The sequence below is a fragment of the Ambystoma mexicanum genome, chromosome 1p (genome assembly GCF_040938575.1).
Source record: "Ambystoma mexicanum isolate Mex_15411 chromosome 1p, UKY_AmexF1_1, whole genome shotgun sequence".
In the NCBI taxonomy this organism is placed as follows: Eukaryota; Metazoa; Chordata; class Amphibia; order Caudata; family Ambystomatidae; genus Ambystoma; species Ambystoma mexicanum.
The window spans coordinates 1,056,771,882-1,056,789,648 of NC_090921.1; the positions used below are offsets into that span (position 1 = coordinate 1,056,771,882).

The 17,767-nt window shown below is 48.8% G+C and overlaps 1 protein-coding gene across 1 annotated transcript in view; it reads left to right on the plus strand.

Annotated features, from left to right (window-relative positions):
* Positions 1 to 17,767, plus strand: part of CTCF (CCCTC-binding factor) — a 601,567-nt gene that overhangs the window by 271,085 nt on the left and 312,715 nt on the right. Inside the window, exon 6 of the mRNA XM_069604497.1 lies at positions 3,686 to 3,835. Coding sequence (XP_069460598.1) covers positions 3,686 to 3,835 — 150 coding nt within the window. The remainder of the gene's footprint in view (positions 1 to 3,685; positions 3,836 to 17,767) is intronic.

Genomic DNA, 17,767 nt, shown 5'->3' on the forward strand with positions numbered 1-17,767 from the left:
TTTATTTTTATTTAAATGTGTGTATGGATGTGTGTATGCTTATGGTGATGGGTGCTTGTGTGAATGATGACGATTGCTGTCCGTTGAGCTGATTTTGGCGATTGAGGGGTATATGGGGGAAGGAGGGTTGTACAACAAAGGCATTTTAAAAATGCCTTCGTTGCACAATCCCCCTACCAACCTGCCAAACTCAGCTCTACTTCTGAATCGCTGTGGAGCCTAGAGGACATGGATGGTATTTTTTTCTGGATATCTATCGTAGATGTCCGGTCAAAAATACCATGTTTTCCCCCTTGGTCCCCCAACGCCTTGCGCATACACATAGTCCTGTTGATTGTGTTAGGCACTGTGGGGGACAGGGATGGTATCTTTTTACTGGCCATCTATTATAGATGTCCAGTAAAAAAAAAATCATGCCTGCCCCCTGGGCTCCCCAGCCCCAATTGCAAACTGTTTGGCTTTTTACCACTTTTTTGTAAAATATGCTCTAAAATGCAACATTTTAACCCATTATTTAAAAATAAATAATGGGCGGAAAACACCCCAAACCCTCTTGATTGGTTCGGGGTTCCCTCGCTGCGCTCGGTCACTATGGCATATCTGGTGGAAATATTTATGCCCCTCCACTTAAAAAAAAATTCACCAGCCACCACTGTGACTGTGCTGGGAGCAGGGTTTGGAGAGCCCAGGGTCTGTGGTAGTGAGGGCACAGGGACTGGGCTAGGAGTGGGACGAGGGAGTCCAGAGATTGTAATGGGAGCAGGTGGTGGAGTTCAGGGTCTCTACTGGGAGTAGGGTGTGGTGACGGCGCACAATAGTTCATAGCCATTTGGACTTACTGTCCATATGGCATTTTTTGGGTGGGCCGGTCTGCCCACATTTTGTTCGGGGGGTGGAGGGGTTCCAGGCCTAAAAAGTTTGAAGACAACTGGTTTAGAGTCTCCTGCAGATGCACAGAAATCTGGGCTATGATAGGTAATTGTATAGTGGGACTTTTTTGTTAAACACACAAAACAAAGCTTGTGTGATCTACGGGATACTATTTCTCTCCCCCCCCCAGCCCCAAACCACCATGGAACATGGAAAACAATCTAAGGACATAGGCTTTGAAGTGCACTGGATACCTGCAGGTGTAGGCTGGTCCTAGAGTGACAAACGCCCATTGTTAGTTTATTTTGGGAGTAAACAACTTGTTATGCTTGAGTCCTTTCAGTAGATGGAAGAATGGGCATAGGATGTGACTGTAACGGATTACAAGCACCTGAGACTATTACTGTGTCCCTTTTTGTCGTACCGTGTATGATGATCTTGTGCAAACTCTCGGTATTGTTAACTGCATGGTCTAATTTTATCTTCTACTATCCTGTCGCTGTTGTATTGCCTCCTTGCTACTTGTGGTTAATGTTACTCCTACGTCCCGTCCCCTTTCCTCCATACTTATGGGACATTCCTCTGTCCTGTGGGACGGGACCAGAGCACCTTGTAAAAAGCATCACATTTTAAAAAATGTGTCCTTCCTCTCTTTTTACGCGGGGTACTGCACACGGCCGAAACCCCACCCTGCTTAGCTCCGCCCAGCGCATCGCCGGTCAGTCCTTTTCTCACTTTCGGGACTGGACTCACTTGGATCTTTGGAAGATTTTTCTTTTCCTTCCAGTGTCCTTCTCTCCTGCTCCGGTTTAGCGGTCGCATAGTAGTCAGTCTATGCCAGTTCGGTTAGATTTTGCTTCTTCTTCTTGCGAGCGACGCTTTGCTAGGGCGGATCCCCATTCTCTTTGTTTAGAGTGTTTGGGTCCGGATCACCGGTGGGACTCGTGCTTCTACGGCGATTCCCTTTTGGTCCGGGCACTTCAATGTCGCCTGGAGCGGTGGGAAGAGGTGTTTCAACGCGTACCTCCCCCGCATTTTCAGAGTTTCATCGACAAGAGACGCCCGGTAAGTTCTTGCGTTTTTAGTGCACCCCGGCCGGGGGACTCCCTTCCCGGACCCGGAGGGTCTTCAAAAGCTCTGTTACCGGGGTTTCCCCTGAGGTGCCTTTCGGGCCTAAAAAAGTTAGTTTTCTCCGAGGGCCACAGGGAGGGGCCTGCCTATACCGGATTACAATCCGAGGCCCCTCCTGTGGGGGCTATTCAACGGCCCAGTTGTACTGCGGCTGGGGGTACCAGCGCTTGCTTAGAGGACTCCTTGTCTGAGCTTCCCATACAGACACCGGGGCGCACCCTGAGGCCTTGGTAGAGGATTTCTGTACCGAACCAAGGTTTGAGGCTCCTCGTGAGGGAGCTGTTACCAGACTCGGATCCGAGGTTACTCTGTCTGAGGGTAAGGTGACCGACAGAACTGGAGGCCTGTTAAGGTCTTGTCGGTGAGGTGGATTCCTCATCGTTCCAGCTCTGGTGGTGATACCGGTTCTGTTGAGGGGGCACAGAGTGAGGTGGCTGACCGCAATTCCTCTGTTACCGGCGTTGCCGAGGTTCCTCTTTTAAAGACTAATTTGGCTGATATGTCTCAAAAACATCATAGGCCACACAGTACCGGCTCTGACGAGGTTCCTTGTGTCAAGTCGAGACCCCTGCGTCACTCACACGTGACGCAGTTCTCCTCAGGCGCTGACAAAATGGCGGCCGTTCCTGCGTGAACTACGACATCCATTTTGGACTCTTCCCTTACACCTACGGCTTTGGGTGCTGGGAGCATTTTTTCAGGTGAACGTTTTCCTTGTGCGCCGTCTCGTCCAGTTTATGACTGGCCATTACTGCACACGGTCTCGCTTCCTGCAGCATCTGCGCCATTGATCTATGTTAATCCGGCTGGAGAGGGCCCTTCTTGGCAGGCCTCTCCCTTGTGGACCTGGAGCTACTCCTCTCATGAGAGGCCTCTGCCCACCACGGTGTCAGCCTTCGGCGGAGGATGCCTTTTTCGGAATATTTCAGAAGCTCATGCACTTTGACCCCATGAAGGAGTATTTCAGAGGTCTTTTTAAGCAAATCTGCCCTCCAGTGCCGAATCCTGTGCCGACGGTCCCTGTCGTAGCACCGGTTGTTCCGGCAGCTGTTCCACCTCTACCGGTGGGCCCACCGCCAGCCCTTCCGCCCCTGCCTCCCTTGTCTCCAATAGACAAGTCTTTGGCTGAGACAGATGTGACGCAGGTCGATCCGGATGCGTTGGATGACACTCAAGGGGATCAGGATGGCGATGACCAGCCCTGCTCTGTTGGGGTGTTCCATGACCGGGTACTGGACATGATGGATCTTCTGGATGTTGCAGTACCTGAGGCACCCCCTCCGCAAGAAGGGGTGCTTTCTGGGGCGTTCACCTTGTCTCCTCAGGAGCGCACTCGCTTGTTCTTCCAGAAGAACGTTTTGTCGAGGTCTGCAAGGTCTGGGATAAACCACACTCTGGACTGCACGTTAACAAAAAGATTGACGCTAGTTATAGGCTCCATACTTCGGAGGAGGTAGCCTTGGCAATGTAGCACGCTTTAAGAGGTTTGTGGACCTTGCGCTTTTAGCCCCGCTTCCTAATTTTAGGACTTTAAGTAGTCTGTAGCTCCTTATGAACAAGGAGAAGATAACAAAACACTTGGTTTTTAATGTCCCTGAATATCATTCATATTGTCGTTTGCAATGTGTAAAATGAGGCTTTTACTTTTTACGAAGTGCTGAATTTCTGTGTATTTGTATTGCAGGCGAGAAACCCTATGAATGTTATATTTGTCATGCACGGTTTACTCAGAGTGGTACCATGAAGATGCACATTTTGCAGAAGCACACAGAAAATGTGGCTAAATTTCACTGTCCCCACTGTGACACAGTGATTGCAAGGAAAAGTGATCTGGGTAAGTTTGGAATTTTTATTATTTATTTTATAATATGTTGGAAATTGTAACCTGAAGTATTTCTGTCATGACTGCCATGTGTTCAAGGAGACAGCTGTTTTTATATTTTTGCAGTGTTACTCTGTTTTAGATTCATGTGCTTTACATGGTGGCCAACTAGTGGTTGGTACCAAATACGGCATCCTGGGATCTTCATCCATCTGCATAAAAATTGAATTTCTCTGCCTTTACATAGTAAAATGAGAAACCATTTTTTCATAGGTTCGGGACTGGAGCTATTTGCCCCCACAAAATGCTGCCCCATTTTGGCACAATCTGGTGCATGTCTGTTTCTGCTGTTCTTTCTGTGAAGGTTACTTACTGGCATCATAGAGCCAACAACTCTAGTGTCTGGGGCTTTAGCCCCGGTGGAACGTTTGTGTTGCATGCAACATGTTATTGCAAAGGACCGGCTCCAGTGTTAAAAGGACATTTTCTTTAGGTCCCCTCCTGCACACATGAAGCACTTATCTGCCAACATGGCAGAGGAAGAGACGTAAATTCTCCCTTCTGTTTACCTCCTCCACATCCCCACAAGAATCCTTCCCTTGCTTGCCATATAATAATCTAACGAGATGTATGATTAGTCTTGAATGTGAAAGGTAGGATATGTAAAGCATGAACGTGAATATGTGCAGTTTAGTTTTCATTCCGTGAACATTTCTTTTTACAAAATGAAATGCAGATAAAGCATCTCGCAACTCTGATCACTTTGTTTAGCTATAATGTACAGCAATGTAACTTTAACCAACAAATCTTGTGTGCTACACTTGGGCCTTTGTCAAATTAATTTTGAGCTAAATAATAGTGTTTTTTCGTTAGCGACAACCATCTTTGTGTTTTTGTGGGTAAAAAATTTAACCCAATAGTAAGTAGGTGACATACATTTAGTCAAGCAGCATGTAAGCTATTAACTGCATGTAGGTTTGTTTGCAACTTCACATAATCATAAAGGCCAAAGTTTACATGCAGATACCCATGGGAGTGATAGGTGGGAGAAATGTTTGACTCCCTGGTTGGGTTATTTGCATACTGTTCCTTCCCTGCCAATCCCACCCCCTACTTTCCCTACTTCCGCTTATCAGCACAGCCTATTCCATGCCGCTTAGTTCTCTAGGAAAGCTCTGATATAAACCCAATCCACTCTATCGAACACTTTCTTGGCATCCAAAGCTGGAAGCGGGGATGGATCAGGAAGTCTTATGGATTCATCAACTAGGTGAAATACTTTGTGTAAATTATCAAGAGTATTGCTTGGATGATCTGCATTTATTATGTACCCTAGTCTCTTGACTATCACATGAGTAAATCATTTTGTGTCAATGGCTTTATAGGTTGGTAACCTGCACAGTCTTTAGGAATTATGTTGAACTGAGCTGACATCGTATCTGCCTAGTCACCCCCTTCTCTTATTGATTTAAACAAACTAGCTGGTGGCTTCACTAGCCAAGGAGCAAGTGCTTTGTAGAAGGCAGCTGACGAGCCTTCTAGCCAAGTACCCTTCCCCACTTTCAACCCCCTAATGGGCTCCAAAACCACCTAGATTTGGAAGTCTACATGCTGTTACAGTTGGCTAGTAATACCCAATACTCAAACGCCCGTCTCCTTTCCTCCATTCTTGTGGGTGTGCCCCGACATGGGGACGGTACCGGAACCTTAGGCAGTGAAAAATTGAGTGTCCCCCTTTAAATTCAGTATAGCGCATGGGGACATGGCCTTGGACGTGGTAACGCCCCACTCTACAGCGCCTCACCTCAGTCCCTTTTTCCGCACGGACGGTGTCAAGTCTGGCAGCCAGTGCAAAGCTCTTTTAGCGTCGCGCGTGCTCCCTGTTTTGTGGCCTGCAGAGTTCTCGGTCACAGGGCATTGAAGAATAGTTTGTCGCGGTGGTGGCAGATCTTCCACACTTCTCCTCCACCCCACCTTAAGGACTTTGTCTCTGGGACCTCTCATGAAGATAAGGTAGGCCTTCTGTTCAGCATAAAGACTCCTACCCTTGTGTTCCGACGGATCAGGTTTCCTCGCATTCAGGTTCTGGCAGGCCCCTACGAGGCTGTCCACGGAAGGACGATCAGGCTAGTCCTTTTGTTTACCCCAGTGATAAGGAATTGGCGAGTGCCAGCTGCAAGAGTCGTTTCTCGGTTAGATCCAGCACGGCTATTGGCTCAGGTGCTGAGGGCTCCCAGCCTACTGTTCCCTCCGAGACAGTCACCCAGGGCGTTTCGACTACCGACCGTCTGGCTGAGGGCACAGGGTTCTACCAGGAGGGGGGGGGGAATCTCCAAGGTCAAAGCCTCTGCTTCGGGTGCAAGACCCAAGCTGTATCCTCCCGCTTCTGAGGCCCTCTTTCTGAGGAAGCCTTTTAGGAGTCTGGGTGCTCGCAGAGCTCTTGGGGAAGCGCACCACTGTCAGTCTGGCATTCCCCTTCAGAGGTATGTGCTGCAGGTGGCGCGGAAGGTCTGGGTGAGGCCCAGTTCCAACACCCAAATGAACAAGAAGTTGGACAGCTGGTTCAGGCTGACGGACAATGAGCCAATCGTCCTTGCCTCCCACCCACAGCCCCATTCCTCTATGGCAGCCTCGGCCTCTCTTCATTCTAAACCAGCATCTTTGTTGTCTTCCTCCACGGTAGCAACCTCCAATTGCCTCTCCAAGGTCCTTGAGTCCTTGGGAAAGCGCTCCATCTCAGGACTGCATCTGCGGCAGGCCAACGCAGACTCCATCTTGGCTGTGGCTAACCAGAAGCTGTGGCGGGAGCTGGGGCAATTTCTGCCCGACAACCCCTCGGACAAACAATCCTCCAAGGCCGGTCTGGCAGATGCCTGGGCCATTGCACAGGACCTCATGGAGTCTTCGGTCTCCCACATCGACACAGCAAACGGAGCGCTGTGCCTTGTGGTCCAGATGAGGATGGCGTGGGTGCACGCCACACATTTTTCATCTTACATGCAGGAGTGGTTTCTAGAAATGCCCTTTGAGGGCGTGTTCTTTTTACATTCGTCCACAGATGACAAATTGGCGAATAATCCACCCAGACCGCTTAGTCCTTGGCCATCATGACAAGGCAGTGTGAGAAATCCTTCCCTACATCCCAGGGTAGGACCGAGTTCAAACCCCGACCATTCTCTGGCTTCAAGGGGTTCAGTGATCATGGTATGCGAAGGCCTGACGGGTCTGGCAGCAGAAGCAAGCAGCAGAAGACGGTGTGCAGGTTTTTTGGCCCTTCCCCTCTGCCCCTGCCTCTGCTGCCAAGAAGCAGTGACGTTGGGGTGTGGGATCACAGCTTACCTGTGGGGTTAGGGGGCATTTGGCTCTGTTCCAGGACACCTGGTAGCATCTTTTCAGAAACATGTGGCTCCTATCTGTGGTCTCCACGGGCTTCAGCCTTCCTCTTACTCTACCATCCTCTCCTCATTTTACAGGAGGTCCTTTCGCTCTTGGAGATGCAGGCGATGGAACCGGTTCCTCTTGTAGACAGGGGTTTTGGTTACTATTCCAGGATTATTACGGTACCCAAGTACACCCAGGCTGGCCTTAGGGTAGTCCTGGACCTGTCATTTCTAAATCTGTCTTTACTGCTGGAACGCTTCAAGATTGTTACTCCTACGCACATAGCCGAGTCTGTGTGCAGAGGACTGGATGGGTTCCTGTTAGGGAGAATTCTTATAAGGCTAATTTCCCAAACCTAGTGAGTCCCCCAGCAGCTTTGCTGGATTTTTGGGGTTTGTTTTTTTCTCCTGCTAAGAGTGAGACTCTTACCCCAAATCATGCCTAAGAGTGGGAGTATGTCTTTGACTTATGTGCTTATGGGCTATGGGGTTTCTTTTTATTCCATAGGGTAATCTCTGTTTTTCTGTATGTGTGGTACACAGCACCCTCAGTGTAGTACCACAGGGATGTCACAGTGACCCCCAAACATAGACTGCATACCCTGGGACTGACTACTGTCTCCCAGGGCATGTAAAGTCACCATTGGCTTTACTAGTCCAAAATTGTGAACAGAACCAGTACAAACCATCTTCTGGAAGTACTGGTAAGGGGTAATTCGATTACCCCTGGGTCTGTTTTCGAGGGGGCACTGTCCCGTCCCCCCTCGTTGAGTTTCTGGCTGGTGGCAGTGGTTACCACGCAAAATATTCCTCCGGAATATTCTCTATGGGATTTTCCCATTGATTTTAAACCCACCACTTTTTAGTGCAATGTTAAAGATACCGCCGGTTTATTTATTTAATATTAAATCACCGGTTGGGTCTTTTTGCCAGAACTCGATTCTAAAATGGTGTTTGTGTCCGTCTCTGTAACTCTGACCAAGGTCAAGCCCTTTGTTCCACTTTTTGGCGGGCTCCTCCACAGAAGCCCTCCAAATGGTACCACTCTGTCTGGGTTCCACAGGAAGGGTGGGGGGGGAATTGGCACCCTGGACTGCGTTGCCTTAGCAACCCAAGTCGCACTCTACTCTGATTGGCCCAGTGGTTAGCCGCCCGGCTCACCACTTTGCATGTGTGATTGACCGCTAGTCTGATGAATGAATGGGGGGTTTTCTGCATAAAAGCAGGGCCTTTAGGACTGGAACTTCAGAAGTCGCCACAGGACCTAGGAATCCGAAGAGGGAAGAAGCTGAGCCATCTGCAACAACGACACCACCGGTGAAGCCCTGCTGCAACTACCTCACCACTTTCCCGACGACAAGAGAAGATCTGCTGGATGAGTCTTTTTCCTCTGAGCTGGTGGGATCAACCAGTTCGCCCTTTTCGCCTTCCAAAGACGTCTCTTGGTCGAATTGCTCGTGCCAAGCACCCCAGCGGCCGGATAGCCAAGCTCACCACTTTTGACCGCGAATAAAAGGACCGCACCTTTTAATCAGGAACTCCGCGGCTGGTTTTATCCCTGTGCAGTGCAACGACTCCCCGTTCCCTCTTCGACGAGATCTTCCCTTCCCCTGGTCGGAACCATGAACTTCAACCACTGCCAGAAACAACTGCCACCGCTGGAGCTTCCTTTCTCTTTAAGGTACTGTGTCCTGCCTGGCCTCCCTTTCTACAGATTGCTAAAGGTGACCCTTAAATCCTTGGCTTCTAAACTGGGTTGGCTCCAGGCCTTCTAACTATATCTTTTGCATCACCCCAACCTCTTTCGAACACTCTGCAAAGACTTTTAGTGCACTTTAAACCGTGTGATCCTGGGCACATTTCACTTGACTCATTTAAAGTGGGCCTGGCCTATGAACTTTGGCTCTACAGTATAACCTGTCTTTCTCCCCTTGCTCTGAACTCTTAAGTGTTGGGAACTGTTTTATTTTTATGCTCTGCCTTTTTCTCTCCCTTTAACTACATTATCAGAGTGCCATCTTGGTTAAGCGCTCACATCTGTTCTAACAAATAGTGTTTTAACCCTGACTTGTCTGATAGATATTAGGGGAGGTGTGTATACTTTACCTGACTGTGTTTTAACTTGCTTTTGATTGAGAGTGCTAGTATGTGCCATAAAGTGTGTTTTAAATAAATAATTATATACTTTTTATACAAAGCTCTGGTCAGTGTGTTTTTGCTCTACTGTGTTTTGGCCCTATTGTGTATACTCTACATACTGCCCTACTCTTCTTGAGAGAAGTCTGACTGCTCAGCCACAGCTACCAGGTAAATCTGGGTGGTGCAGACTGCTACCAATTGGGTTTACTGCTTACTCCTGTAGTCTTAATCTTTTTGCAGTGTTCCCCAAGGGAACTGCACAGGATTCTGCCTAACAGTTCCCTAGACCTCATGATGCGTGCCTGCATGTGCCCATCTATCAACCGCATCAGAAGTTTCTGCGGTTCATGATCATGTCGTGCCACTTTCAGTACACAGTGCTGCCCTTGGGCCTGAACTCTGCCCCTTGTGTCTGAATGCAGTGGCGAACCTCCTCTGCTTGGACGGCCATCATCTTTACCCTTATTTGGGTGACTAGCTGGTCACCCGAAGGGGTGGTGCATTCCTGCCAGGCATCCTTCACCAGCTGCTGTTTTCCCTCAACCAGAGGAAATCTGTTATGCCAGTCTCAAGAACTGGTCTGCCTAGGGGTGCGTTGGAACACTACCGTTCAGCTATGCTGAGGCTTATGTCCCTCCGCAAGGCAGTGGGACACTTTCTGGCTAATTGGACCACCTCTGCATGGTGGTTACAGCACGTTCTGAGACCGATGGCCTCCTGCATGCTCACTCTACAGCACGCCCGCCTCAAGATGAAATGCCTCCAGCGCCACATAGCGGCTAATTGGAGATCAGGAGACGGGGTCTTAGACAGGATCCCAATACCACCGCTCTTGCTGCCTGATCTTCGCTGGTGACTGATGGATGGCAATGTTTTAGTGGGAGCCCACTTCATCCGGCCGGACCCTACCCTGGTGGTGACAGACTCAACTTTCTGGCTGGGGGGCTGCTCTGGAGGTCTGTGATTCATGGCGCATGGTCCAGCACGGAAGCCCTCCTGCATCTGCTCGAGCTCGGGGCAGTAGGCCAAGCCCTCCAGGCATTCCCCCTCCCCCCCCTCATCAGGGACAAGTCTGTTCTGGACAAACCATTCTACTATGTTTTACCTCAACAAGCACGGTAAAACCTATTTCCCCACTCCCCTGCATGGAGGCTTCATTGATGTGTGAATGGGTCCTGGCGGAAAAGGATTTGGAGATCGGCAGTTCACCTCCCGGGGCACTGCCAGGCTGAAGCAGACCAGTTGAGTCGCTTTGGGTTCAACACCAGGGTGGCAGTTGCAGAACGACTCCTTGTTGCCCCTGTACCAGCTTTGGGGGGTTCACAGACCTGGATCTGTTTGCGTCCCTTCGGAATAACAATTGCCCCCAGTTTGCTTCATGGGCAGGAAGGGTCGGGGGGTCACAGGGAGAATCCCAGATCTGCGGGCACGGCCACAGGTGTTGTACTACCCCCCCCTTCCCCCCCCCCCTTTGCTCCAACGGACTCATTGCAAGTTCTGGGTCTCTGTGGGTTGCAGCCTCATTCTGGTTGCCCCCCCCAACTGGCCTTCGAGACCCTGTTTTTCAGATTTGCTGCAGTTGTGCTCCAAGGAGCCCGTCCATCTTCTGAGCCACAGCAGGGGCTTCTTGATGCGGCAGGGTGGGGCAGTGGAACATCCGGACCTGGCCAAACTGACCCTGTCTTCCTGGTTTCTGACCATCTGAGGCTTCAACTTACTCAATTTGCAGATGGCAACTGGGACATCATTCATTCGGCAGGCCAGGAGGCCCTCGACACGGTCCCAGTATAAAAGCAAATGGATTAGGTTCTGCCATTGGGCTCGCGACAAGGGTCTGGACCCTGTCACCTGTTCTATGGATGACTTACTGGCCTTCTCTACGTACCTGGATAGTTCCTGTGGATACTAGCTGCACGTATTTGGCGGCTATCGGGGCTTACAAAAATTCACCTAGTATGTGTTTTCGGCAGCCAACCCGGTGCTTAAGGCCCACCTTAAGGGGGTTGTCCAGGATTTTTTTCCAGTGCATAGACCTCATCCGGTCTGAGACCTCAATGTGGTTCTTGCGGCTTTGCAAAACACACACCTTTCCCGTCAATGGCTTCTGAGGAAACGCTTGGTGACGCTAACAACTCCATTCTTGGTGGCTCTCACCTCTGCACGCAGGGTTAGAGAGCTGCAGATGTTTTCTTCGTGTGAGCCCTTCACCACGTTTCACAACGACAAGGTCATCTTGCGCACTCACCCAAATTTCTTGCCCAAGGTGGCCTCTTCATTTCATCTGAATCTGGAAATCTGGCTGCCAAAGGCTCATGCATTCCTTGGACCTCTAGAGGGTCCTCAAGCTTTATCTCTCTCTGACAAATTCCTTCAGGAAAACTGAGGCATTGTTTGTGACTTTGTGGGCTCCTCCCCAAGCTCTCAAATTTCTAAGGCTTCCATCGCCCGTTGGATGGTTCAGACCATTTCGGAGGCGTATTTGGCCATGGGCAAACCTGTTCCTGAGGGGATTCATGCTCATGCGGTTAGAGCGATGGCCACGGCAGTGGAGTTTCAGAGACTAGCTTCTTGGGATGTCATCAGCAAGGCGGCTACTTGGGGACCACTCCGTTGGCCTTTTTCAAGCACTACTCACTGATGCAGAGTTTTGCCGGGTGGTTCTGAAGAACCTTTTTGCTTCGTCCTAGATTTGAGGCTGGTTGTCACAGCTCCACCCTATGTTTCTTGTTTGGTGGAATCACCCACAAGGATGGAGGAAAGGGCACGGGACGTTTGAGTAAGGTTACTTACCATGGTGACTAGAGTACTCCTAGTCCTTAGTCCCCTTTCCTCCATCCGTCCCACCCACCTTCCCCTGCTAGTATACCAAGGGCAATATGTATAAGTGTAGCCAGGTATCTAAGCGTCTAATGTGTTTTAAAGGGGACTAAGGTGATGCGCCGGAGGACGGAGCCTCGGCGGGGTGCTCTCACGCCCGAGGCCACACACCCCCCTACCCCACTCTAGACTAAATTTAAAGGTAAACTCAATTTTTCGCTACGAAAGATTCTGTTACCGTCCCCTTTTTGGGGGATGCCCACAAGGGTGTTGGAAAGGGGACTAGTGACTGAGTGCTCTAGTCACTACAGTGAATAACTTTGAGATCCTCACTTTCCAGAATCACATCCCTTGCACCAACATTTTTGGTTGCTGTGTAGAGACCAGTTGAAAGCATTAAGATTGGTTATTTCATCACCACTTGACTCCCAATAATCATCAGTGTCATTCTGGATGAAAGCTTTGCTTTCTTGCACTTTTCTCCTCTTGTCTAGTAACTTCCCTGGCCTGTTTCCTTGTTCTTTAAATGTTTGATTCACTCAGAATCCTCCAAGCCTTATTGAACCTCTGCATTTTAAGCTGCGTGCTAAATATCAATAACTGCTTGGAGAGAGATGGAAGGTGTTCCTCATTCCTTTTGTCAACAAACTGGCGTTTTCTGTCTAATGCGGTTTTGTAAACATTTGAGTGGCGGCCATGCATATCAAAGATGTGTTGAAGCAAGATAGCAGCTTGGAGAATGGAGGATATGGTATGAGTGCGTATGTAGGCACCAATCCCAAAACATTTCTTGTGGGTATGACTGGGGGAGCACTTCTTGCAGATCAATGACCACTGAGATCTACAAGTGCTAAAGCTAAATTTGTATCGGTTTCCTTTGCAACTCACGGGCTCATATTCTTTCTTGCCCCATTCATTCTTGCAGCATTCAAATGGCGTCCTGATCATGAAGGTGTTGGCATCGTGCCAAGTTGCATGAAGGTGCATCGGCACTTTGGCAGTTCGGCAAGTTTGGAAAGTTAGTTTAGACTGATGAGATGTCTTTTTGTAGCTTTTAGTTCTTCAGTTCTTAGATTGGACCATCCGTTCTCGCAGAAATCTATTGCTTGTTTTAGACAATGGGGTCGGTCAGCCGGTGCAGTATTAACGTGACGGCATTAAAGGGATAGTCCAGTAAAAAATGTTATTTAAAAAATAGATAGGCAACATTAAAAAAAAAAATACGAGCACTTTTTTTTTTTTAAAACTTCCTATGTAAAATTTTGAGCTATTCAAGCTCAAAATTCGCAAAAGCAAGCACATGGGCGTATCCATTTTGTGAAATGGATGCCCGCCTGTGCTGGCTTTTGTGGCTCTAATGAAGGAAAAGCCAGCCAGCTGTAGTAAACAAAAGCAACAGCTGGGTGGCTTTTCCTTCATTGGTGCTGTACGCAGAGGACGAGGACCGGAGACCAGAGCAGGAAAGCTGCAGCTGCCGCAAAAGCCAGCACAGGCGGGCATCCATTTCACAAAATGGATGCGCCCATGTGCTTGCTTTTGCGAATTTTGAGCTTGAATAGCTCAAAATTTTACATAGGAAGTTTAAAAAAAAATTGGTAGTATTTTTTTTTTTAATGTTGCCTATCTATTTTTTAAATAACATTTTTTGTCTTACGACAATCTGTAGGTCATCCAAAAGGCCAATAGCCAGGCTACACGCAAGCACTATAAAAGCAAATGGACAATATTCTGCCTTTGGGCTAAGGAACACAGTGCAAACCCACTGACAGGCACCCTCAACCAAGTTTTGTGATTTGCGGCCCATCTCGCCAGGTCGGGCATCCAGGTTGATACCTGAAAAATGTACCTGGCCGCTATTGGTGTGTATAGGAACTCCAACTCTTGTCCTGTCTTAGTGTCATGCGCCGCTTGGCAGCTCGGCCGTCATTAACATGTTCCGTCACGTTCTTTTCCTTGGCGCTGGTATCGGTCTAGTCTTTCTTGCAATGGCTGCCACCGGGGACCATAACAACCATTGAGTCCCGGCGGTCGGCGCGTTGCAACCCTACTTCGCTGCTTGCTGTCTTTGGGTTTGTCACACTAGTTTTTCCTGCCTTGTGCCTTTCCCCCTGACTTCGCGGCCGGTGCTTTTCTTTGTGCTCCTTACTTGCTCTTGCGGTCTCCGTCCTTTTTGGACCACCCTGCTCTCCCAGTTCATCCTCTCTACCTTCTGTCTGGCTCTCTCCTTGTGCGGTCCGCTCTCGCGGCCCCAGCTCTCTCCTCCTTTTTGGTCTGGTGTTCCTATTCCTAACTGTTCTTCGCTCGCGTCCTTTCCAACTTTCTACTTTCTCTCTGCCTTTCTGTCCGCGGTTCTCCTCCACCCCCTCCTTTCTTCTTACTTGCGTTTTTGCTGTGCTTTCCTACTTCTGAAAATATTGTTTCCCCTTCTCTGCTAACGTTTCTGTGCTTCATATACCAACCAGTACTGGAGACTCCGCTACTTCTGTTTTTTTCCCATTGCCTTCACATTTAGAGTGAGAATACCCGGTATACAGGGTATTCCCTCCACGACCGAAGTTACGTCTTATTCCTCTGTCTTCTGGCATCCAAGGAATTCAGGAGCAAAGAAGAACAGGACTTTGTTCCAAGGGTTTTTTTTGTGCCTCAGGCTTTTTCCCCTTACCGGGCTTGTCTCGGGATGGGGTCCGGAAGTAGCTAAACCTCCAGCTTCCACTGTGGCTTCTTCTCGAGGCAGGCCATATCTACACACAAAAAAGAAGTCTAGAGGAGAAGGAAGAAAACTCAAACTGTGACCAGCAGTTCAGGTGAGGAGAAGGGGGGGGATTCAAGGAATACTAAAGGCAAAAGATCTACCTGTGACACTTAGGCCAATTCCTTAGTAAGGAAACATCAGATGGGGTTGACCGGGCATTGTCCCCCACCCCCCTGGACTCCCACCGGTCAAGTGCCTGCATCCCGGGTGGACATTAAGTTGGTCACTCTAAAGACCTCCCTTCTGGTGGGACTTAAATCAGCTCGCAGAATAAATGAGATCCAGGCGTTAGTAACCTCGGAGCAATACACTGGGTTTCACAAGGACAAGGTTGTGCTGCGCGCACACCCCAAATTTCTTCCGAAGGTGGTTTCATCCATCCATATCAACGAGGAGATTGTGCTCCCCACATTCTAACCGCACCCCAAGGAAGATGCAGAAAAAGCGCTCCACTGCATGGATGTCAGGAAGGCGTTGAAATTCTATCTAGACAGAACGAAGGGCATCAGCAAGACGGACGCACTGTAACATTTGGAGGCTCTAGGCCTGGGCAGTCGGTTTCCAGGGCATCTATAGCTCGGATGTCAGCAGCGATCCAGGAGCCATACAAGGTGCAGCGTAAGGATCCGCCTCACCGCATGCATGTGCATGCGGTAAGAGGTAAAGTGACAGCGGTCGCGTTCCAGTGTCACATTCCCTGGCAGGTGATCGGCAGGGCAGCAACATGGGCCACGCTTTTGGCTTTTTGCAAGCACTACTGCGTGGATACCGGTGCCAAGTCTGATGCAGCATTTGGCCATGCAGTGTTGCACAATCTATCTGCCTAAGGCCAGGCTCTCATCCCCTGGGTGTTGTCAGTTGTAATAACCCATACAGGATGGAGGAAAGGGGACGGGACGTAGGAGTAATTAAGTGTTACTCACCGGAGTGACTAACATACTCCTAGTCCCCTTTCCTCTATACGTGCCACCGTCCATCCCCCTAGAAGACCAGTGACGTTGTTGCCTCTAATACAGCCGACACGTCAAAAGGGGATTGACTTGTGGCGGCGGTGGGCGGGTTAAGGGAGCCCGTGCTCCCAATGCTGCGCCCCCGCGTGGCAGTAAATTTAAAGAGGAAATGTCTGTTTCTGGTGGAAAAGAGGTTCCGTCCCTCCCGAGGGCTGGAGGAAAGGGGACTGTGGACTAGGAGTACGTTAGTGACTCTTGTGAGTAACACTTTATTTATGGTACGAGATGTTGACGGGTATGGCTGTATTCATCTTCGACATTGGGTGTCTATTAAGGAAGCAAACCAGGCCAAAAGGAGCAAAACTCCATTTGAAGATTTGTTTATATAGGACCCGCCAGTGCACAAGATCTCTTCATTATACAAAGTACTTAATGCAAGTAGGTTTAAACCTCCTTATGGCTAAATGGGGAAAACAATCTGCCCCGATTTGATGAATCAGCATGGTTTAATGTCTGGACAAGGGCAGGGAAGTCCTCTAGCTGCATGCAATTTAAAGAAGCTTTAGGCTAATGTAAAATGAATCCAGCTGTTCACTCCAATTGTTGGAGATGCAGCCATATCGCCATGTATAGTGGTCCTGTACCCTGATAGTCATACTTGACAGAAGTTGTGGCACACATTAAGATAAGCAGTGTAACCTGTTTATCTCCCAAAGGAATCATCCGGGGATCAAGATGTTGACGGGTACTACAAGCTGGGAGCAAAATCTGCTAACTTGACTACATATTTTAGTAGCGGCACATGTTGTAATAGCACGAAACTGGGAAACTCAAACCACGCCTGAGATACAGGAATGGTGGGCAAAACGTTCAGTTTGTGGTAGCAATGTGCAAACCTTAGGCTGCTCTCAAGGGTGAGATGACGACATTTCTGGAGGATTTGGGACCTTTTATTACTTTTGTAAAACAAAATGATAATCCAGCTGTACATCAAAACCACACATGTTTTTTTTAATGATAGAAATTGCATTATTATAGTTAAGCAACAGCACCATTGTTTTAATTCTTACTTAAGCAATTAGGATTATTTTGTTAGCAAACTGTTTTGTGTTTTTGAATTTTACGAGACTATTTGGCAATATTTTACTGCATGATGGCAAAATGCATATACTGGAGAACTAGATTTGTTGTTCCAGACTTTATGTAAAACTGCATATGTTTGCTTCCATGCTGTGCTCCTCAATAACATTTAAATGACGAAGCGTAGCTGCCAGACTCCTCCTGTGATTTCAGACACAAACCCATCACCCCAGCCCTCTAAACCGCTCCACTGGATTTCGATCCATAAGAGGTTTGAATTCAGAATAGTTTGCATCACTCATGCCTTTCATGGCAGGGGTCTGTAAGTGCAAAAACAAGGGGGGGTTTGGAAATTGCTCTGCTACCGGCCTATATCCTGGGTTAGAGTCTCAACCCGAGTCTTTAGCTCACCATCCTTTCACAGAAGAGAAATGTCCACTACATATCAGTCTTTGTCCTGCCCAAGGGCAGTCCAGCACCGAAATGCCTGGCAATTCTCTTATGAAAAAGTACCAACAGCAACCCCAGTTGCCTCCAGTGCATCTTGTTATTTTGGTCTACTTAGTAGGGTTTTTACTTTCCTTTCAGGCCACAGGCTGAACCCTGGGCCGCGGTGTGTGACTGGACGCCACAGACTTATCATTCACACTCTCAGGGACGCTTTTATTGTTTTAATTAAGTGTTCTGTTAGATCACTTTCTTTTCCTTGTACGCCGGCTCATAGGTGCTGAGGGTGCCTGGCCTCACTAGGACTCTGAGGCTTGGGCTCGGCAGACAGTCCTCTTTTTCTTTCTCACTTACAGGCACTTAACTGGCAGTCCTTCGC